The sequence below is a fragment of the Gekko japonicus genome, unplaced genomic scaffold (assembly GCF_001447785.1).
Source record: "Gekko japonicus isolate JY-2015 unplaced genomic scaffold, Gekko_japonicus_V1.1 scaffold46, whole genome shotgun sequence".
Classification (NCBI taxonomy): Eukaryota; Metazoa; Chordata; class Lepidosauria; order Squamata; family Gekkonidae; genus Gekko; species Gekko japonicus.
Genome location: NW_015169173.1, coordinates 193,217 through 216,958, shown reverse-complemented (window position 1 = coordinate 216,958; position 23,742 = coordinate 193,217). Strand labels below are relative to the sequence as shown.

The window sequence follows — 23,742 nt, the reverse complement described above, 5'->3', positions numbered from 1 at the left end:
ACAAATGGCATTATGTTCATTTTATCAACAATCAGATTCGACGGGTTGCTGTTGCCCTTCTAAAAACTGCCAAAGGCAACTCGGAAAAGGGGTAAACTAATGAGGGACAGTGTGGACAAGTTTCCCAGCATGCATTCTGCTCAGGGACTAGGAAGTGAGCCTCCCTGGCTGCCCTTCATACTCTTCAGAGATAACTCATTGGCTGCCCCTCCTTTGGCATCTCTTTGCCATCTGCTTTGGCTTTTACCTTGTACAGCTTGGCCAACCTCCGATTGGATGCATCAGCCTGTTGATCATCAGAGGTGCTCTCGCCAAGGCTGGGCTTGGGTCCCAAGACCTGAAAGACCAAGAACACTTTGGAGGATTCTATTTAATTGGAGAGAGGTGATTAAAACAATTGCCTACAAATTAGTCCTCCCTGGAAGCATTTCAGTGAATGAACAAACCAACCAAAACTTGTGTGATCCAGTCGCAGTTCTTCCACGTAATGCATGGTTTGGCCTCAAGGTTACTTTCATCCACCCACTTACACCATCCCTACGAGGAGCTCAAAGCAGTCGGTTCTCTCATCCTGACAAGAAACCCTTCAGGTAGCCAAGAGAGACGGAGGCAGACAAGGACTTGCCCGAGGTCATCCAGCCAGATTGGTGGCTGAGCGGACTTTGAACGGGAGCTCCCCAGGCTCCATTAAAACGGCATCCGGTATTTTACACCAGCTTCCATGTTGAGCTACAGTACAAAATTAAGATAAGATGAAAATGAAACTCATAAGGAAATAAATAATGACCTGAAGCATCTCTTCCCTCTCTGCACCTTCATCTATGACGTAGACCCTGGCACGGCCGCTTCGCTCATTGTCCCGGATCCCCTTGGCGACCTGTGTGGCCTTCAGCCTTTCAAACCGGTTGCTCTGAGAGCCGCACCATTGATGGATATTCTGTAGGACACAGAGCGAGGTCCAAGAGTTTAATGCTGTCGCCACAAGAGATGGAAAGGCTGGCTGATTTACAACAAAAGAGCTTGTCGTTGACAAGAAACACATCACACCCAAGAAAGAAGGTTCAAAGGAATGGGAGGACGGAGTCGAATGATTCGTATTGAAAAATTCCCTGGCCATAAAAAGAAAAGAAAAGAAAAATCTGCACAATTTTTTTTAAATTGCATTTTGTGCGTGGGTTTGTGCTTGGAAGTCATGGTGACATCTGGCAACTCTGACTGGGGCATGGAGGACGTTCAGAGAAGTGGCTTGATAGCCTGCCTCTGGCCTCCCGGCCCTGGTATTCTCTGGAGGTCTCCCATCCAAATGCTTGCGAGGATAGGCCCTGCTTGGCTTCCGAGATCTGATGAGACTGGGCTATCCAGGTCAGAGCAATCTGCACAATTTATTTATTCAAAGCATTTATATGTTGTCATTCCATAGTTCAAAGCAGCTCCCCCTGCCCCAAAACCAAACAAATCTCAACTATAAAAATCTCTATCTATCTATCTATCTATCTATCTATCTATCTATCTATCTATCTATCTATCTATCTATCTATCTATCTATCTAATCGATCGATGGATGGATGTATCTATCAATCAAAAAAGGGTTAAAAATTTTGGCCAGACCAGCTGCATGCTTTCAAAGCTATCCTATGCCTTGAGCTTCAGATGCTTCTTAGATACTTGCTTCAGGCTAGAACTATTTCATAGGATGAACTAGAAAAGAATGCTTGCTTTGCAGGAGGAGGTTCCATAGGGTGGCCAACCTCCAAGTGATGGGCAGAGATCTCCTGGAATTACAACTGATCTCCAGATGACAGAGATCAGACCTTGTGGAGAAAATGGCTGCCTGGGAAGGTGGATTCTACGGCATCACATGCCTCCCGGGCTCACTCCCCTCCCCAAACCCTGCCCCTCCCAGATTCCGCTCCCAAATCTCCGGGAATTTTCTAGTTCTAGGCAACCCTTAGCTTGCATCAAGCTGCAACTAACTTTTGTTTCCTTTGTGGAAAGCATCAAATGCAGGCCACGCCACATGTCTGATAAAGTTAAAAGTAAAGGTTTCCCTTGCTCGAAAGCTAGTCGAACCCGACTCTGGGTGGCGGCGCTCATCTCCGTTTCCAAGCCGAAGAGCCAGCGCTGTCTGAAGACTTCTCCGTGGTCATGTGGCCGGCAGAACTAAGTGCCAAGGCACACGGAACGCTGTTACTTTCCCACCAAAGCGGTACCTATTTATCTACTTGCAATTTCTTGCTTTTGAACTGCTAGGTTGGCAGGAGCTGGGGCCAGGGACGGGAGCTCACTCCGTCACATGGCACTAGGGTCTCAAACTGCCAAGCTGCCGACCTTCCAGTCTGCAATCCAGCGTCTTAACCTCTGCAGGACTGTATTTTTCTAATTAGTTATCACATTGCCACAAGCAGCCTGTTTGAAGGCCGTACCTGGTAATAATGGTGTGCTCATCCCTCATCCCTCCCCAATTCAAGCACAGCCAGTGTTGGGGGTCTGCATAGTGGGGCACCCACTGAGACCCAAAGTCTGGCACAGAGACCTCTAGGCCAAATACGAGGAGTGCCTGGAGGAAGCAGTGAAGGAAGCAGCACACGAGAGGACTGCGCTCCACGGCCCCCTCTAGGTGCTCCTCACACTCAGCCTAGAGGCCCCCCATAACACTCCAGCGACTCTGACCGATTCCCCACAAGCAGCTGTGTCACCCTCGCTCTTCTGTTTCCCCCACTTGCATTGGTCAATTTCACACCCTTCGCTGTGTGGCCGCATTTTGAACCATAGCTCATCCCCCGATTTCCCCTGTGTCTTCTTGATCCTTGTTTTTTGAGATGGAGATGATGCAGGGGAAATCGGGGGGGGGGTTGGGGGGAGCTGCAGGTCAAAATGCGGCCGCAGTGAATAGTGTGAAACTGACCAATGCAAGCGGGGGAAACAGAAGAGCGAGGGCGGCACAGCTGCTTGTGGGGAATTGGTCTCTCTCTCGTTCCTTTTAGACCTGTCAGCACCAATGTTCCCTCTAAGCTATGGAGTCTTGTGAGCAAAAATTCTAATTCGTGAGCTACTGGCATTAAAATTGTGAGCGAATGATTTGGCTACTGCATAAATTAGATTGCTCTGGAGCCATGCTTCCTGAGCTAAGATAAAAATCTGTGAGCTGGAGGCTAAAAACCTGTGAGCTAGCTCACACTAACTCAGCTTAGAGGGAGCACTGGTCAGCACTGATGGGCTTAAAGTATGCAAGAGAGTCACACTCTTCTCCCTCCCTCTCTGCTGCAAAGGAGGGGAAGGGGTGTGGCCACAACTGGAGGAAAAATAAAGCCAGGGAGAGGGGATGTGGGGGTGGGTGGGGAGGGGAGACATGAGCCATGATTGGAGGGGAAAGAGGATGCGGTCAGGAGGTGAAAAGAGCCCCAGCTGGGGAGGAAAATGTGTTGGAGGGACCCACAGACGCTCCGTGCCTCTTCAGCCAACCCTGGATTCAAGCTGCAAAATGCTTCTATGTATGGAAGCTGCAAGAAACGTACACTGCCCAGGTCCAAGATGAAGCAATCTCCAGTGTTGAAGCTGTCCCAGCCGACGGGGACCTCCGTTGCTCGTACCGCTCGCCTGCCTTTGATCTGGAGAAGCCTCTGGATGGTCACTTCATTGGGAACAACGTGCCGGAAGCCGGAAGCCACGCCACCAGCCTTGAAAGCCAAAAAGAAAATACATTGGTCCTCTACCAAGATGAGGAGCTGGGTTTGTCGTACCTGAGTATCAGATGCCCAGTCCTCAATGGGAAAGGGTCTTTGATAGCCGAGTAACTGAGGGGTTTGCAGATTGTCCCTTGGATGGCTGCTTCTTCTGTGGGATAAATGGTCACTGGAACAGTAGAGATTAGGTCTCTCCGGGTGTCTCTCCGCTGTCCTCATTCTTTTGAGGCATAATTTTAACCATGAACTGTGCAAGCACACCTTCTTCGTGCAATCTGTGAGTATCGTCCTGTGAATTTGTGGGGCACACTTGGATAGGGATCCCAGCCCCCGGTCCGGGAAGGAAATCCCGCCCCCAAATGATGTTTTTGGGCCACTTCCGGTAAAATCGGAAGGCCCCCCCATGCGATGATGTCACTTGGAAGTGATGTCATTGTCACACTCTGTGTCGGCCCCGGGTGAGGCAAACCCCGAAGCCGTGTTGAAAAGGGGGAGGGAGGAAATGAATGCCTCAGACGTAGAAGCGCTGGCAGTTCCGTCACACACCCAGCTCACTTCTTTGGACAGACCTCTCTTTCTCTCTCTCTATGCGCTTTAGATCAGTCTTCCAAATCCTCCCCGGCACTCTTTAGTTTCCTCCTCTATATACCTCTTCATCCCCCCTTTCTGACACCCCTTCCCGTGATTAAGTATCCTACAGGCTCTATCACCTGCCCATCACCGTGCTGTCCTATCCTGGGTGACTTCTGCTCTTAGGCCCTCCCTTCCCGTATAACCAGTGCTGTGTTATGGGAGGGTGTGCCCACTTCTGGTTTGGGCCCCACGTCGGCGGTGGCAACACTTCTTTGGGGTAAGGCTGGGGCTCGCCACCTGTCAACGCTCCTTCAACCTGGCCCTCCCCCCTTCACGTCTTGTGCCCGTCTCACCCCAACTCTTCCAACCTCGTTGCGTGCGCTGAGGGAGGGGTTCGGTGTTTTGGGGGTTTCCAAGCCCACCCTTCCTCCCTGGGACTTGCATAGACCTTGGCGCTGGTAGCGCCAGTCCCGCCGCAGCGGCCTGTAAGGCCGTGGAGGAGCCCGCAGCGGGACAGTCATCATGCTGGATATGTTGCAGAGGGGACGCTCTGGTATTTGAGCAAACTCTATGGTTTTGAGGGCGAAAAACCATAGAGTTTTGCCCAAATACCAGAGTGTCCCCGCACAACGTTTCTGGTGTGATGACGTTACTTCCAGGTGACATCACTGCATCGGGGACGCAGCATGGCCTCACTTCTACCTCCTGGAATGCCCCCCCCCCAAGCCCTCCACCAGAAAAGGTAAGGGACCTGGCAAACTCCCCTTGGATTCTTGTAATTGAAGTGTGAACTGAGGTTCGAATCCTGTATCTTCTTTCTGCCCACACCCCTCTTTGTCCATTGAGGAGGCAATGGGCCTCTCAAGCTAGGCGCCTTCACTGCCTCAAGACCATTGTCTTCCAAGGTGCCAAAAAGTGCTTAGCACAAGAAGAAGAGGCTCCACAGAGTAAACGCCTTCCTCCGTAACAAAGAGAAGCACAAGCAGAAAGACAGTCCCTGTGTCCGAGCAGCTCTGTGCCTCAGTGGGAAATGCTAAAATTAGTGGGCTGTTGTCCCCTGTGCGAAGTAACCTCTTTGTGGGATTGCCTTAGCCAAAAGCTTTGCAAGATGAAATGGGGAACAGAACAAAGGATCAAAAACAAGTGCAACAGCAGACTGGTGAACAGGTTGGTATCTGCGCAACAGGACTGAAATTAACATTCCCGATAAAGGGGGCAATGAGGAAGCAAAGAATCCAATGACATTGTGAAACGTCTGCTCTGCTAAACCACTGAAAGAATTTAGGGTGCATCCACACGGAGTGGTTTGTGGGCAACTGGCAAATCACAACACACACACACACTCCATTGTAGCCCTTAAATGTATAGAGGATATTAATGACATTCTCATCACTACCAATGACATTCTCATCATTAGTTTGGTAAGACTGGAACTAGTACAGCGTGCCCAAGGACTGGACTAGATGACACATGAGCACATGAAACTGCCTTATACACAGTCAGACAAGATACATAATCAAAACGAGATCGGTCTTGTCTACTCTGAGTGACTGCAGCTCTCCGTGGTTTCAGACAGAGCTCTTTCATATTACTGTCAGCTATGCTGCCATGGGGGTGGGGAGGTTGGTTGTATTCTAATTGCTAGTGCATTCCTTCTGTGCTTCTTTGCTGCTGCAACGCTTATCTATAAGTTCTGTAGGTGGTGATGTTGATGTCTGGGTTTCTCGGGGACCATGGGAGAGAGTTTGGTTCCCAGCTTCGGCACTAAACGGCCGGAGCTCTTTCTCCCGCGCGCAGGAGAGTGGCTAATTGGCCAAGGCAGCGGGGTGTGTGTGTGTGTGCACAGGAATACTCTATATCCTATTATGCCCATAGGCAGCCATTCTTAACAGTGCCTATGTTAATGCATCTATAGCTCTTCAATAAAGTATTACCTTTCCTGATAAGCGTGTACTACATTGTTGGCTGTGGGTTCTGACAATTACCTGTTGGGCTGGAGATGCCAGGAACTGAACCTGAGACTTCCAGCATGCAAAGCAGATGCTCTGCCCACTGAGTCACAGCCCCTCCCCTCAATCAGATTATTTCCTGTTTCCTGTTTCTTGTTATGTCAGTCCTGGAGTTCCTGACTGTAAAGACCTGGCTTTAGAATGCCCCCCACTGAGCAAGATTTCAGGATGTATCTCATTCACCTGAAGTACAATGCAAATATTTGGTTGGTGTTACAGTGTTGGTGCATGTTGTCTTCTGTTGTTGTTCGTTTTATAATAGCACGCTACTAAAACACATGCAATCGATTTGGCTATGCCAGATCCAGAAGATGGCTCTGGTCAAAGAAGCAGGAGAGAAAGGCAGCAGGAATGCATACAGAAACTCCACATACAAGAATGGGCCCGATCAGCACCTTCGCCATCCAGATTCTGATTCCCACATTGTTTGTGTAGGATCTGGACCAGGTGCCTCCTCCTCTGCCAGAAATACAAGCCCCAATGGGACTCAATGCCTCCTTGGACAACTGGCAAATCACCCTGGCACTCTCCCACTGGAAACGGCTTTTCTCTACCCTCACCACCACAGCTTATTGGAAATATCTGGAAGGGAATTTATGGCCCAGCATGAGCAAATGAAGCAACCATTCCTTGGCCTCTACTGGAAGGCAGGCCAGCCAGTAACTCAGTACTAATGAAATACAGATACCCTGCCCCAACTGGTACTCACTTTGTACCTGATGGCTGGTTTAAAGTACCCCAGAAAAGTGGAAGACTCATGTCCTTGCACCTCGCGATGCTGCACTGCCTTGCCACCCAGGTAATCGTCCAACTGGACAGTGAAGATGGCCGCAGCTCCACTCTCATCCTGGCTGCACTGATCCCCTGGGAATCAAAAAGGAAGGAAACACAAGAGGTCAGCGAGGCACCGGGTCACTGCCAGTCAGACGTAGGCTCAGCGAGGCCCACGACAATGGCATAGCCAGAATTTCTCAGCACATGGATATTTATGGGGTTAATGCACCCATTTCTTTTGGCTGCACTCTTCAAGCAGTTATATGCATCTTTTCTGTACGGTTGCCAACCTCCTGGTGGCGATAGCAATGAACGAACTGGGATCGCGGCAAATAATAATGTAACAGAATAGAACAATTACCGTATCAGAACTAACAATAAAGCCAATTAATTACCAAATGAGATAAGATAAGATAAGATAGACAGAGGTATAAGTATTTAATGAATAAAGTGCTAAAATATTTTAATGTCTAAATTACAATAATGACAATATAAATGTCTATCTATCATCCTAATAATAATCAATCACAGAAGTAAGTCCCTCTCAAAAACACAGAAACATAAAGTCCCCTGTTTCATCACACTGAAATTCAGAAGAGGGCATGAAACAATGCTATTGTTTCCATAGTATTCCAAACTTGTTCAAAGAGTCCTCCTTAAATTAATAAAGTCACTGCAGGGGGACGTCTGCTGATCTTCAAGCTTTCGAAGCATCAGCAAAACTAAATCTCTACGGACGTTCGATAGCATCCGTTTTGAGTCACTTCTTTTTCAAGAGCTGATAATTCTTTCCTTTGAGTGGTAAGTCTCCACTAATTACAGGATACATTCATAACAGAACGCATTTACCTCCTGATTCACAATGTCTCATTAGAGTGTTTCAAGCTGCCCAGGTTCCACTCCCAAAATCTCTGGGTATTTCCCAACCCAAACCCGGCAACTCTACTTTTCTTTCAGGGTCCTTGGGAACTCTAAATTGGGTAGAAAGGTGGGATAGAAATGTTGCGTAGTGGTTAAGTGTGCGGACTCTAATCTGGGAGAACCGGGTTTGATTCCCCACTCCTCCACTTGCACCTGCTGATGTGACCTTGGGTCAGTCACAAGCTCTGGCACAGCTGTCCTTGAAAAAGAGCAGTTTCTGTCAGAGCTCTCTCAGCCCCACCCACCTCACAGGGTGTCTGTTGTGGGGAGGGGAAGGGAAAGGAGTTTGTAAGCCGCTCTGAGACACCTTTGGGTAGTGAAGGGCGGGATATAAATCCAATCTCTTCTCTTCTTCTTCTTCTTGTAAACAAACAACTCACAGAAAACTGTGACCTGTGATTTTACTTTTATGAATAATGAAAGCAGGGGACTAAGGTGTTGGAGAATTCCTTCTCGATAGGGAAGTGGGTTATGAAAAGGAGTCTTGGGATCTTGCTGCCTGCTCCCGACGTTTTTAACTGCAGTGAAGAGACAGGCAGCTCTGTATCTGTTCTGCCCTCCAGAAAGAGTTTTTCTTACCCAGCCAGAAGTGAAGATCGTACTGCAGATTCCCACTGCGTTGCCGGATGGTGTTTAGGACCACGTAGGCATCTCCGGTAAAGAACTCCCCGTACATGTTTCTCGGCACCGGCACCAGGTCAAACCTCTCGATCCGCCAGATCTGGAGGCCAGGCTCCCTTCCAGCCTTCAGGAATTCGGCGTGCTCCACCATGCTAGCAGGCTGAGAGGCGACAAGGAGTGAAAAACAACAACTCAGTTCAGTTTGCTCAGTTACAAGGAAGCCTTTGTACTCTGTTGCTCTTCTACGCAGCCTCCAGTGCCAGACTGCTGGATTTTTCCAGAGACCAGTTTTCATCCACGAGAGATGACAAGAGCAGAAATCTGCCCAGATGTCCTAGACATGAGAAGCTTGTTGCTGGATCAGACCATACAGTTCAGCATCCAGCTTTCCATAGCAGTCAGCTAGAAGGCCTACAAGCCTCTCCCTGCTGTCTCCACCAGCAACTGGTATTTAGAAGTATACTGCCTTTGAGCGCTGGAGATCCCATTTAGCCATGCTGGCTAATAGACACCGATGGATCAGTTCTCTGTGAATTTATGTAAGTTTGAGGACAGGCCCTCCCTATGTTCCGTGGCAGTGGCAAGGAAGCATTTTCTTTTTCAAATTGTCTTCTTTTCTAAACTAAAAGAGCCCCAAATGCTTTAACTGCAATGTGTGGAGAATCTGGAATCCTTTTGTTATTTGAGATGCACGTTGGGGGAGGAAACTTTGTGCAAGAATGTAAAGGAGTTCCATTCTCAGACTGGAAAAAAATATACTTTGATTGCATATGAAGGCAGCCATCCGGTGACTGCAATAAAATATTTACAAATGTACAGGCTGAGCAGTTATTAGAAGGGTGCAGAACGAAGCACACAGACAGCATCTGATTCAAAGCAACATCATTCCAGTTTCCAAAACCTCAGGTCCTAAAACTGTCCCCCACCCCACCAGATCTCCTCCAGCTCAGACTGGGCATGACAATTTTAGCCTTCATGCAGGATTTGGCCCCAAGCACATTGTAAAATGCCTTTGGACAAACAAACAAAACCTCAAGTGCCTGGCAGCATTCATTATTAATCCTCAAACCACACCGAGCCTACATTGTATAAAAAAATCAGCATGGCTTGAAGAGTGATTCACAACCATGTTTTTCCATATGTAGTTTTCACAATCTGCTTATATAAAAACACATGCAAGCTAGTATTCTCCACAAGAAGGACTGACGCAGCTCTGTTGGTAAACTCTGCTAGACTGACTGAAGTTTCCCTGCTGGCAGGGAGGCAGAGGGCTTGCCTGGCAGGTCTAGCTGTGATTTGGTGCTATCGCTGCCCAGTTTAATTCCACCAATTATTTATATCGCAAGCCCTATTCACGGTTGCCAGCTTCTGCTAACTCCCTCCAGCTCCTTAAATAAGCTTGTTCCCTGACTCCTCCACGGTTATCAGTAGACAAACCGCTATCAGCTCCTAGATCGCAATTCACTATCGAAGCGGCTAGATCGTAAATGATGAAACAGACACAAGAGCCAAACGCTTCAAAATCTTTTGTAACCGGGGACTCTCCCTGGTCTGAAGGGCACTGTTTTGTTTATATGCAAGTATAAAAGAAAATGACACAACGGGGATCGTACCCAGCAGGGGTCATTTCGTAGAAAAAGAGCTAGGGGAACTCATTAGCATATGCCACACCCCTGACATCACCGGAAGAGTGTCATAAGGCCACACCCCCTGACATCACCGGAAATGTGTCATAAGGCCACACACCCCGCCCCCAACGGTCCCGGCCGCCACCGCCGGCCTTGCAGCTCCACTGCCGAGCCCCATGAGGGGCCCGGCGGTGGACCTGCAAGGCCAGCGGGAGTGCAAGGAAGCCCCGCGAAGGCCCTCCCTGGCCCCAGGCAGGCAGGGGTGGGGAGAGGCGGGGAGGAAGCAACTTACCCTCCCCCCTTCTCCTGCCTCCTCCTGGCTGAATGAGGGCCGGAAGCGGGGCGGCCGGAAGCAGGGGCTGGGGCTTCGTCATGTGCCCCGCCCTCCCGTACCTCACCCGGGGGACTGCGTTCCCCCGCGTTCCCCCCCGAAATGACCTCTGGTACCCAGCAACATAAATAAATGGAGAGTCAGCATGATGTAATAGTTAGAACAACATTCTATCTGAATGGAACTGAATTGGAATGGCCGAGCCACCATGAGCCAGAGATAGAGTTAAATTTAACTAGCTGGAAATTTTAAATTGTTTGAACTAAAGTTTTAATGTATTTTTATCTATGAAGCTGTTTGTTTTGTGAGAGAGAGCTCTGAGAGAGAGCTGCTCTTTCAAGAACAGCTCTGACAGAACTATGGCTTGCCCAAGGTCATCCAGCAGCTGCAAATAAATAAATAAATAACTATCTTAGACCAAGATCTGGGAGAGCCAGGTTCAAATTTTCACTGTGTCACAAAACCATACTTGGTGACCTTGGACCAATCACTCTCAGTCTAACCTACCTCGCAGGGCTGTTGTAGTGAGGATAAAATAAAGGAGGGGGAATGACGTCAGCTGGTTTGGGTGCCCATTGGGGAGGAAAAGTGGCGTATAAATGGCTAAAAAACTAAAAATGAATAACCTGTCCCAACTTTTATTTCACACTTCCTCCTAAAGACTCAGAGCAGCCCCCCCCCCCCCCTTTTTTTTTTCCCCTCCATGGGCAGGCTAAGAGAGACAGGCCCAAGGTCACCTAGCATAATTCATGACTGAGTGAGGAGACATGAACCTGTGCCCACCCCACTCTACGTTTAATCACCACCCTTCACTGGCTCACTCTGGTGAGAGCTTGGTGCCAAATGCCCCTCTCAGTCTGTGAGCCAATAAAGTGGTGAGATGGGAGCGGGGGGGGGGGATATGCTTAGGGTGATGATGTTGGAACACGGAACCACTTGCTTATTTGTAATAGTTCTACTTTACTGTCTGGGAGAGAAGGTGACATGGTCTAGCCCAATCTCGTCAGATATTGGAAGCTAAGCAAGGTTGGTACTTGGATGGGAGACCCCCAAGGAAGACTCTGCAGAGGAAGGCAATGGCAAACCACCTCTACTTCTCACTTGCCTTGAAAGCCCTTTGCTGGGTCACCGTAAGTCGGTTGCAACTTGACCGCATTTATGTAAGTACCTTACTGGCTGCCAATACAGCCTTCAAGACGACCTATTTTTTCTTCCCGCACGGCTAGGCTACATTCATTTATACCAGTCCCCTTGTGAGGGTCCTGCAGGTCCAACTAGTTAAAGGGTTTTTTAAGAAGTAAATTCCTGGAAGAGAATGCTTTTATCCTTCCAGCCCTGCACAGTTTCACCCACCAAAACCCATCCCAACCCTCTGACGCTGTTATTAGAACAAACAAAAAAAGACAAGCAAAAGTCTCCCTCCCCCTTGCATGGCACTGAATCAAAAGGAGGCCCCATTATGAGTGTGATTTGTTTTTTAAAAACACTGGGAAGATCCAGTCACTGTTCTCCCACCATCACTTCCAGTACCACCCAAAGATACTCAGTGAATGAGCCTTTTAGTTTCAATGGTTTGTTACTTTTCTTTTCTTTCATCAACAGGTGATTCTGTGGCTTCCTCCAGCTTTAACTCCACCTTTGTAACACAAATATGGAACCCCACAGTGAACAGAATTGACATTTTGCAAACACACCCGACAGGAGGAGGAGGAGATTGAATTTATACCCCACCCTTCACTACCCAAGGGGGTCTTAGAGCAGCTTGCAATCTCCTTCCCCTTCCCACAACAGACATCCTGTGAGGCAGGTGGGGCTGAGAGAGCTCTCTTGAGAACTGTCCTTGAGAGAACAGCTCTGAAAGAACTTATGACTGACCCAAGGTGACACCAGCAGCTGCATCTGGAGGAGTGAGGAATCAAACCCAGTTCTCCCAGATTAGACGCTGCGCTCTTAGCCACTACACCAAACTGGCTCTCACCTGCTTTGGAGAGTGAGCTCTATGGCATTAGATCCTGCTAAGGTCTCTCCCCAGGCTCCACCTCAAAAATCTCCAGGTATCTCCCAACCCAGAGTTGGGAACCATAATTTTATATCACTGTTCCTCAAAGGAGGTTTGGGTAAGGCAAATGACTCTCTCCCCTCCTTCATTTTACCTTCACAACAGCCCTGTGAGGTAGAGATTAAGCTGAGAGAGAACAACTGGCCCAAGGTCACCCAGTGAGTTTTGTAGCAGAGCAGGGAGTTAAACCTGGGCTTGGGCCATCTATCTCACCCCCCGACTTTCACTGAAGCCTTGCACGACTTCTCAAAAATAAAGACAATCAGATCTACTTTGGAGATAAAAGAGCAGCCCTTGCAAAAAACAATACAACCTTTTTAGCAGTGACTTAGAGCTACGCAAGTGTCTAAAGCACTCCATGTACATTATGGAAACAATCCTTACAGCAGGCCTGTCTGTTAGAACAGTCTTAATATTCTCCTATTACAGACCGTGGGGTTGAGGCTAAGAGGCTTGCCCCAAAGGCCACCTAGGAAGATAATGGGAGACAAGACACTTGAGCTGGGGATCCAGCGCACACCTTACTCTCTTAGCTGCCACACTATGCCAGATGTCAAAAGCTGTCTCTAAAGAATGAGGACGACTTCACTTACCACGGCACAGAGCACAGCAACAGCTACTACAAGGGAGGCGAGTCCCCAGACAGGCATCATGTCAACACTTAACTGCACACAATTTTCGTTACTAAAAACCCACAACGTTTTCTATGCGCTGAAACTTGCCCAGCTTTCTGCTCCAGTCTGCCTCAACAGGAGCTGCCAGAGGAAAGAGGGACCGGACAGACCCCGTGCTCGCCTTTTATCTCCTGTCCCACAAAGATGCGCAATTCTCGGCAGGGATTCAATCCCAGGCCCGCCCAACTCATGCTGAAATGCATTATGCAACAGTGGGGGGAACGCCTGTGTACAGCCTTTGTTCTTGGAGGAGGCTTCAGGCAGGCCAAAGGCTGTTCATGTGGCCCAGAGGAACAGCAGGGAGTCAACTAATAGGCTGTTACACTGAGGCAGTTGTCACAGCAAACAGAAGAAGAGAAGACTGCTGGCCATTGTCTGGCAAGTAAACTGTGTTTACATCAGAATACACCTTTGGCAGCAGACCAAAGTTTGGGAACCCAGGTCTGTGCCAGGCAGGCCCAAGGTAGGGAGGCAAACCAGTGAACTGCAAAAGAAAAGCAGTGGACTGAAGAGGAAGCAGGATCCTTCCCCTTTGGTAGCCCCCCTGGCAATCTCCGCTTCCAGCTCCTTTCCTTCCCCCAGAGTAGCAAAGGTGTGTCCAGAACCTGCCTGGAGAGGGAAGCGACAGACGTGTTAAGGGTGCAAATCACCTCCTCACCAGCCAGCCCCTCTGCCGCTCTACAGAGATCTGGGTTTCCCACACTCAGGCCTGCCACTGCATGGGAATTAACCTCCCGTCGTGAACAAGCATGAATTCAAAAAACATACAGTGGATTTTGCAAGAACCTGGAGATAATGAAGGCCTGGCAAACTGAACAGGGCTACAGTTTGCACGTCTGAGCAAAGGGACAGGCAGAAAATGAGTGGGCTTCTTAAAGACCTCCCCAAAAGCTCCCGGCGTGTACATCATTCTCTACTTCCGACTTCTTTGTCCTGGATCCACCATTGCAAAAAATGCCAAAAAAAAGTTAAGAAGGGAACTTAACAGTTAAGAAGAGGAGAATTTAACTGGTAAATGCGGAGGCTGTGGGAAATTATTTTCCTTGGGCCAGAGTTCCTTTCTTTCGGACATGCATAATACCCTCTGACTAATGGAAGAGTACTGCGGTGGCCACACAACCAATGCACCCTCTAAGCTGTGGAGTCTTCTGAGCAAAAATTCTACTTTGTGAGCTTCTGGCATTAAAGTTGTGAGCGAGCCATTTGGCTACTGCATAAATTAGTTTGCTCTGGAGCCATCCTTCCTGAGCTAAGACAAAAACGTGTGAGCCAGAGGCTAAAAAACTGTGAGCTAGCTCACACTAACTCAGCTTAGAGGGAACACTGCACACAACCCAATCGCTGTGTCTGCATCCACAGTGCTGAACAGTTGGCTGATCTCCGACTACAAAGGTTTTCTTCTTAAGGAGAAGCCGTTGGGGTTCAAGTAACTGTGACCTTTCTTCCCTCCTCATGGGGAAGCCATTTCTAGAACACTGTGTTTATCTTGCTCAATTGCTCCCCTCTGAGCTGGCAAAAGTGTTGGGACATACTTCAAATCACTCCCCTTTTGGCCAAGAACTGGCCAACGACATTTTCAAGGCCTTTCGTAATAAGTTAACAAAATAGCCTTGGATGTTCTCCGATTTTCCTTCTGTTCTCAGTTTGTGCCTTGATCTTCTTGCTTGTGTTCCTTCTACGCTTCCCATCTCCCATGGGGACAAAGAGTTCATGGGAGGGTCACGACTTGAAAACCGACAGAGGAATCATCCCACAATAATTGCTACCCAAGGAATAAAAGTGTGGCATGGCAGCCATATGCAGCACCAGAGATTTAACAAGGTTCCCATGCTTGGTGGGGACTACTGTGGTCTACGTTGCCCCAGTCTCTCCTTCCATTTCCATAAGGAGATGTATACATTTATTGTTGTTGTTGTTGTTCAGTCGCACAGTCGAGTCCGACTCTTCGCAACCCCATGGACCAGCTCCCGCCAGGCCTTCCTGTCTTCCGCTGTCCTCTGAAGTTGGCTCAATGTCATGTTCGTTGCATTGATGACACTGTCTAACCATCTCATCCTTTGCTGTCCCCGTCTTCTTTGACCTTCAATCTTTCCCAGCATCAGGGTCTTCTCCAGTGAGTGCTCCCTTCTCATTTGGTGGCCAAAGTATTTGAGCTTCAGTTTCATTATCTGGCCTTCCAGGGAACAGTCAGGGTTGATTTCTTTGAGGATTGACTGATTTGATCTTCTTGCAGTCCAAGGGACTCTCAAGAGTCTTCTCCAGCACCATAGTTCAAAAGAATCTGTTCTTCGGCGCTCGGCCTTCCTTATAGTCCAACTCTCGCAGCCATACATGACTACTGGGAATACATTTATATAAACATCTAAATGTATGCAGAATTGCATATGTGTATCTACATATTTATGGAAATATATATCAGGGTAAAAACTGGTCATTGTCTTTGGCTTGCAAGTTAACTCCTTCCCCTAATTTGCTATTGGATTACCTACTTTGGTGTGAATAGTATGTTCACAAACATTCTAATCACAAAGGGGGAAGACAAAGTCGTATTTAATGACAAAGAGAGTCGGTGCCGTGAGGAAACTATTGGGAGGCACAATACACTCCCCTCTTCCTTTCCTGTTAGTTGCAGGCACAGTGAATAGATCTCTCTGGAAAGGGATCCCAAATCCTTCTTCAACTTTCTCAAGCTTACAAAAGACATACCAAAACGCACATGTTGCTACACTATAGATGGTGGAAGCTGCTTGGATCATAAAGACCCAGTTTCCTGCAAGTATTCAATATGTAGGTAATCATTCCAAGGATGTTTAGCTATTGGATTACCTACTTTGATGTGAATAGAATGTTCACAAACATTCTAATCACAGAGGGGGAAGACAAAGTCGTATTTAATGACAAAGAGAGTCGGTGCCGTGAGGAAACTATTGAGAGGCACAATACACTCCCCTCTTCCTTTCCTGTTAGTTGCAGGCACAGTGAATAGATCTCTCTGGAAAGGGACCCCAAATCCTTCAACTTTTTCAAGCTTACAAAAGACATACCAAAACGCACATGTTGCTACACTATAGATGGTGGAAGCTGCTTGGATCATAAAGACCCAGTTTCCTGCAAGTATTCAATATGTAGGTAATCATTCCAAGGATGTTTAGTTCTCAATAGCCACATGCCAGTTGCTGAGATGGTTAAACCAACATCTGGATTTAATAATAAACCAACGTCTTCTGTTGTTTGTTTTGAACATTCATCTTTGCTCCAGTTTTTAGCAGAACATTCTGAGTTCATAAGATGCTGGCATATTTTATGTAGCCCAGTTATCTAGATGACCCTCCATAATGGCTCAGCCTATACACTCACAAACATGTTGCATTTTTTTAAACAACCAACCAAACCAATACAGCCAACCAGTGTGGTGTCATAAAATGCTGGAATGGGAGCAGGGAGGGCCCATGATCAAATCCTCACTCATCCATTAAACTTACTGAGTGACTTTTGGCTGGTCGTTCTCTCAGCTTATCCTACCTCATAAGATCATTGTAAAGAAAAATAGGCAGGGGAGGGGGAGAACTATGGAGCTACTTTGAGCTCCTGGCAAGTAAGGCAGGATAAGAATGTAATCAAATACATAAAAATTACTGATGTTCTTTATTGATGTTATCCAATTCATAAAAATGTAATTCATGGGTCCCCAACATGGTTGAGCCTGTTGGCCCTCTAGGAATGTGGAGACCATTGAGGGAACACCATCACAAAACAGCGGCCATGGGTGCTGCTGGGGCCAATCACAAAACGCTGAAGGTCTCAAGCCAAGCATCCTCCTGTGAAGGAGGCAGCTGTTTCTGAATGGTGACTTCCTGAAGTCCAAAGGGGATGGTTTCCTGAGCTCTTCTGTCCCTCCTTGAGGGGAGAAATGCATGCATCCCACATGTGAAACATCTCTGCCCATGCCAAGCTGGAATGGTAGAAACAATCCAGCACGTCCTCATATACTGCCGGTTTTACCAGAACATTCGGAATACGTATCTTACTCCAATTATGTCCAAGTATCCACAAAGATCTAACCAGTTTTATACTTCTTCATTGCTGATTGCTGTAATGAAACTACCTTTAAAGCAGCAAGTTTCTGTGCCTTGGCATGCTTAATCAGAAGAATATACAGACTTGTTTTAACGAATGTTATTCTAGAATTTGTATATTTGTGTTCAGAATATCCACGACACACAACTAAAGTGCGTTGTTTGTTTTATTGATGATCTTGACTTCTCATCTTGGATCATCATAAACTATAGATTGATTGAGCACTTCTGAAGCACTCCTGTTCCAATGAGGTGGAAGAAAGCCAGGACTGGCCCGTTGCTTTGGGGAAGAAGCAACTGGGTACCCAGAGACACATCAAGGGGCATCATGGTGCCCACGGAGACCATATTGGGCATCACTTATGGATTTCATAGCATGCAAACACAACTGCAATACTTATTGAAAATTATATTGGACTGGACTTAATGTGATGGGTGTTGCACATGCACATGGGTGGTAGGGAGGCTCCTATTTTTTCCTCTTTTTGGTATTTTTTGGTATTTTTCATATGTGCATGTGTGATTGTGTGTGTGCTTGTAAGTGTGTGTGCACCTGAAAGTCATGGCGACCTCTGGTGACTGACTCCTACTGGGGGCCTGGCTAGGGCTGCCAGATCCCCCCGGGGGCGGAAAATCCCCCGCCCCAGTTCCCAGACGCCGGGGAATCGGACCCCGGGGGGAACCCCGCCCCGGCGTGCGCATCACAGGGCAATGATGTCATGACACCGGGCACGCTGGGGGCGGGGCCACAGCCATACAAGGGAAAACTCTATGGTTTTCTCTTGTATGGTCATGACTCTTAGGAAAATATTTATGTTACAGGAGAGGACGCTAGCTAAGCTAGAGGAACTGATGGATGCTGTTGTTGTTAAAAAATCGAAGGGCTCCCTAAAGGACAATGAGACCTCACTTGGGCCCCCAAAAAAGCAGATTTTAATATCAGATCTAAAAAGGTCAACAAGAAGGAACCCTTTTCTTTAATATACAATCCAAATTTGATTGTACTAAATGTATACCCAAGGGGACAGGGAGACTTAGAGATTGGATCAAGAAAAGGAGAGCAATAGGTCATCTGGCTGAAATCACCGGACTCACTCCAAAAGCTATTGACCTAGTTGAGATGGGGGAATTTTATAAGGTTTCACTGGGGAATTTTATAAGGTTTGGACGTTTTCTTTTGCATTTCCGCTCTAGAAAAATCCCATCCTATCTGCTTACTCATGTCAATAGGCTGAATAAGCTGGGCATTAGAATCCAAAGACATTTTAGAAATACCATAAGACAAGAACTTTTCATAGGCTACAAAATTAAAAAGCAGGAAATGCAGGAAACATTTGGTGGACAATTTAACCTAAAGACTTTGGAAACCAGAGTAACAGCCAAACCACTAAATCCTCCGGTTCTTCTGGCTCTGCCTGTCCCCTCTAATTTACCCTCACCTATGTAAATGCAGAGAAAAGGGATTCCAATAGATAATCCAGATGCTAAGACTGTTGCAGCAGACAACAGAGGAGAAAGGACAATCATGGGAAGTAGGGACTCCTCAGAAACGGGAGCAGAGATTGAGGACAGCCTTCTCTCTTCTTTTACAACACTGCCCATTGAGGACCAAGACTCTATATTATGCTGGCTAGATACGTTGATCTCCACACTTAAAGATCTAAGACACCGAAGGAAAACCCTATGCCCATGGGTCTACCCAGAGAGACAGCAAAACCTTCTGTGACAGAATCATCGGGCCATTGCCCTCTTGAGCCTACTATAACCATAAGGAAAGGGAATAATTCCAACTTGATTGTTCCATTGGATGACCCCTTTTTCTGTAAGATCTCTGAAGATCCTCCAATGGTGAAGGAAATAACAGTTACGACACAATATGCTGATCCTATGGAAGTATGACTGGTAAACCAGCACAAATTGGGGAAGGAGAATTCCCTTAAAATCATCTCATGAAATGTAGCCGTCCGGTCCTGCATAAGAGGGCTGGGTTCTTCTCCACTGCAAAAGGGGATATGACATCCTTCTACTCTAAGAGACGTGGTCTGCTTGTGAACTCCTAGTTGATGGTTACCATTCTTTCACAAATGTGGCTATACCAGGAAAAGGTCCAGGCAGACTAAGAGGGGGCTTGGGTATTCTAATTTCTACAGCCCTCGGAGTGAAATGTGTACACCTAGACTCATTAAAAGAATGTACTATGGCAGTTCGAGTTCTGATTAACAACAAAAGATTACTAGTGATAAATGTGTATCTCCCCCCACAACAGAAGAAATCAGATATAAGGGAAACCTGGAATGAACTGGACTCTTACATCGAAGATCTTATGAATGACAACCCTGCAGATAGGATGCTATTGGGTGGGGATTTTAATGCAAGGATAGGAACAAGCAATAGAGGCTTCACAGCTACAACGGGGATTTCCTCCCCTGAGTTAGGAGGTCATGGCCATCTCACTCATTTTACCTAGCTTTCCAAAGACACTAGAGTAAATTTTGCTGGTCATTGTTTGATCAAAATGGTAACGAGACATGAGCTTCTAATATTGAATGGCTCTACATCAGGGGACCACCCAGGGGAATGCACCTTTCTATCAGGGGACAAATGCAGCACTCTTGACTACTTCATTGTGAAGTATTTGCTCCCAAAGGTTGTAAGCCTACAGAATTCTTCCAGATTTTGGAAGTGACCACCTACCTCTTCTACTCCACGTGGGGCTATCATCCCAACAAATTTACTGTGATGTTGCCACGGGACCGTGCCTAGTTGCAGTACAGCAAATGGGATGTAGAATTAAATGGTTGGACACTCTTGCATGGAAAACCACGAGATTACTAGAGAAAGAAGAGGCCTGTAGATGGAGAGCAGCGATCATGAATAATATCAAGGACCAAAACCCACTGACTCTTCTAGAAAATCTGCTACAGTTGCTAAAACCAACATTAGCACAGGATGCCACAACTCAAAAACGGATTTGGAAAAACATCTCGAAGCAGTGGTTTGATAAAGAGTGTCAAAAAGCAAAAAAAGAACTTAATGTGGCTTATCAAGTATATAAGAATACTATAGGATCAGTGTCACGGCAGGGCCAGGGGGCGGGAGGCAAACAAGCAAATTCCAAAGTCAGTCCGAGGTCTAGCCGAGCAAAGCAAGCAGCACAGTTCAAATAAGTCCAAATCAGTTTCCAAAGCCAGTGTCAGACATACCAGAAGTCAAGGTCCATAAATCACAACGAAGCCAGATAAGCGCAGAGACTAAAGCAGGGTCAACAATGCCGAGTGTCAAGGAGCCGAAGGTCAAAAGCCGAGGATCAAACCGACAAGGGTTTCACGGAGTCAGGAGCAGGAATACACGGAACGTTTGGTCCTGTCAACGAAGTTGCCAGCACAAGTTCCTTCCAGCAGCAGGCTTGGTGATATAGTGTGCTGGCTAATTAACTTGTTATCTGGCAGGGAGCAAGGTCAAGCTTCTGTTAAAACTCAGGGCTGAGCGAACGTCTTGCACGCATGTGTGCAGCCTGGCGTCTTTCGTTCAGCTCCTGTCTCCGTTGACTCCGGAGCCTGGTCACAGCTGGCGGGGAGTCGGGTGGTGAATTGCTGGGATTGAGCAGAGCCTGATCCTGCGCAGGTGTTTCTTGGGAGGCTCTATCCTCCTCCAGACTTAGAAACTCTTCTGCTACAGGAGCCAGTTCCTGACTGTAAGTCTCTGCTTCTGGAGGTTCCTCAGGGGCTTGTGGTGCCAACTCCACATGCTCCTGGCTGTCAGGTTTGTCATCAGGGGCAGGCATGACAATCAGAAGCATTGGGCGCTGCACACCACTTGCTACAACTTAAAAAGATCTACAAGAATGTAATAGCATCGAAGAAGCAAGCAGAAAGGAAGAGAATATGGAGCAAAATAATACACTCATCGAAAGAGAAGCTTGCTGTACAATTCTGGAAACTGATCTCAATTCACTCATATTGTCATGCCTGCCCCTGCTGATGTCATGCCTGCCTTTGCTGATGCCCCTGAACAGGCTCCTGAGGACCCTGAACAGGCTCCTGAGGACAGTACTGCAGCAGAAAGGCAAAGACTGGATCCTGTAGCTGAAAGCTATCTAAGTGGTGAGGAGGATAGAGCCTCCCAGGGAACACCTGCAAGGGATCAGTCTCTGCTGCAGCCCAGTAATTCATCATCAGACTCGCCTCCACCTGTAACCAGGCTCAGGAATGTAAGAAGACAACAGCTGAGAGAGCGAAGGCAGAATGCACGCATGCGTGCCAGAAGATCTCTTAGCCCTGATTACTGACAGGATCCTGTCCTCACTCCTGGCTAGCTAATGAGTTGATTAGCTAGCACTGTATATATGCAAGTCTGTTGCCAGCAGTCATTTGTGCTGGCAACGTTGTTTGTTCAGGACCTGAATCCTTGCATCTCTGCTCCAGACCTTGTGGAATTCTTCTCGGCTTGATCCTTGGCTTTTGACCTTCGGCTTTGTTGACCCTGCGTTCATCTCTGACTCCTCTGGTATTGTTGTGATTTATGGACTTGAAACTTTGGTATGTCTGACCCTGCTTTTGGACTGTGATTTAAACCTGCTTGAACCTTGCTACCTGGTTTGCCCGGCTTGACCTCGGACTGTTCCTGGACTTTTGCTTGCTTGTGTCACGCCCCCTGGTCCTGCCGTGACACATATAATGAGGACTCTCCAATTGATACATTTATTACAACAGATAAATGGGAAGACTATTTCTGCAATCAATATACTGACAACCAACAGCAATTCTACCTCCTGGAACACAATGACTTGCCAACTTGGTCACCAGTTACAGTTCAAGAGGTTAAGTCCCTAATTGGAAAGCTCAGGAAGGGTAAAGCACCAGGTCCAGACTTCATCCCACCAGAATTACTGATTGAAAACGCAGACTGGTGGCCGCCTCTTTTGGCCTCACTTTTTACATATGTTGACGCGATTGGAGATGTCCATGAGACATAGAGAAACGCAGTGATCGTCCCCTTCTACAAATTGGGGAAGAGAAACGATCCATCGAACTATAGGCCAATCAGCCTACTGAGTATGCCAGAGAAGCTATATGCAAGTCACCTCCTCGAGAAACTTAAAAGCTGGCAAGAAGAAGAAAAGCTCATCGTAGACGAACAAGCAGGGTTTAGGGAGGGGCAATCCACTATGGGCCGTGTAATGATATTATCACATTTAATAGATAAATATGTGGTAAACAGCAATGCTGCTCTATATGCAGCCTTTGTGGATTTAAAATCAGCATTTGACTCCATTCACAGGGCTAGGCTATGGGAAAAACTGAGTAACACAACAGTTGACAGGCGACTTCTGTTCCTGATACAAGCCCTTTATACTAACACATCTACTAGGGTTAGATGTAATAAGCAAGGGCACTCGACAAATGTTATTCCCACTAGGAAAGGAGTCAAGCAAGGCTGTGTTTCAGACCCCCATCTCTTTGCCTTATACAGAAATGACCTGATCAAAAGCCTCGAAATGGTTGACACACATCCCCCTACTTTGGCAAATCGTTGTATTGCAGCCTTACTGTATGCAGACGATACGGTCCTTTTATCTAGAATACCAGTAGGCCTTAAAAAGGCACTAAAACAGCTTGGTACTTATTGTGACTCCAACTTATTAGAAATTAACTACCAGAAGACCAAAGTGATGTCCTTTCGAAAGAGGCCCAAGTTAGAGACATGGAGCATAAGGGGTCACAGCCTAGAGCAGGCTTCGTCCTTCAAATATCTAGGGGTTATGTTGCAATCTACAGGGGCAAGGAATGACCATCATGAATTTGTCGTAAATATGGGACGAAAGACCGCAAATAGTATTATCAAATTTATTTCAACAAAAGGGGGAAATTTGGGGGACTTCCGGTACGGCGTCGCGCCGGGCGAGCGCGTCTCACGCCTCGCCGAGACCCTTCGTGGGTTCTAGGAGCCCCCCCGGCTTACCGGGTGGGCTTCTCCTAACCCTCTTGGAGGGAGGGTTAGCAGCATAGGGCTTGTGTCGGCCCCACCCCGATTTCGGCACTTGGGGGGGTGTCCGACATTGCCCTGAAGCAGGACTCCGGAGCGGAGGAGGCATGGTTCATGCCTCCACAAGCGACGACCAATGTTCCCTCTAAGCTGTGAAGTCCTGTGAGCAAAAATTCTACTTTGTGAGCTACTGGCAATACAGTTGTGAGCAAGTAATTTGGCTGCTGCATAAATTAGTTTGCTCTGGAGCCATCCCTCCTGAGCTAAGAGAAAAATGTGTGAGCTGGAGGCTAAAAAACAGTGAGCTAGCTCACACTAACTCAGCCTAGAGGGAACAGTGGCGACGACCATCCGACTTTTAACGTGGTGCACTGGTGTTTTTCGTATTAAGGATTATTTCGCAACACA

General features: G+C 47.4%; 1 protein-coding gene across 2 annotated transcripts in view; it reads right to left on the bottom strand.

The window, feature by feature from the left end:
* GSN (gelsolin) overlaps nt 1-23,742 on the bottom strand; it is an 86,249-nt gene that overhangs the window by 24,580 nt on the left and 37,927 nt on the right. Inside the window, exons 1-6 of one of the 2 annotated variants that reach the window (XM_015415886.1) lie at nt 13,193-13,374; nt 8,540-8,741; nt 6,975-7,129; nt 3,516-3,677; nt 788-937; nt 248-337 (exon numbers count right to left, since the gene is read on the bottom strand). In XM_015415886.1, the coding sequence (XP_015271372.1) occupies nt 248-337; nt 788-937; nt 3,516-3,677; nt 6,975-7,129; nt 8,540-8,741; nt 13,193-13,252 (819 nt within the window). In that variant the 5' untranslated portion in view covers nt 13,253-13,374. Of the gene's footprint in view, nt 1-247; nt 338-787; nt 938-3,515; nt 3,678-6,974; nt 7,130-8,539; nt 8,742-13,192; nt 13,375-23,742 lie in introns of those variants that run through there. The other variant, XM_015415887.1, reaches the window with a different exon arrangement.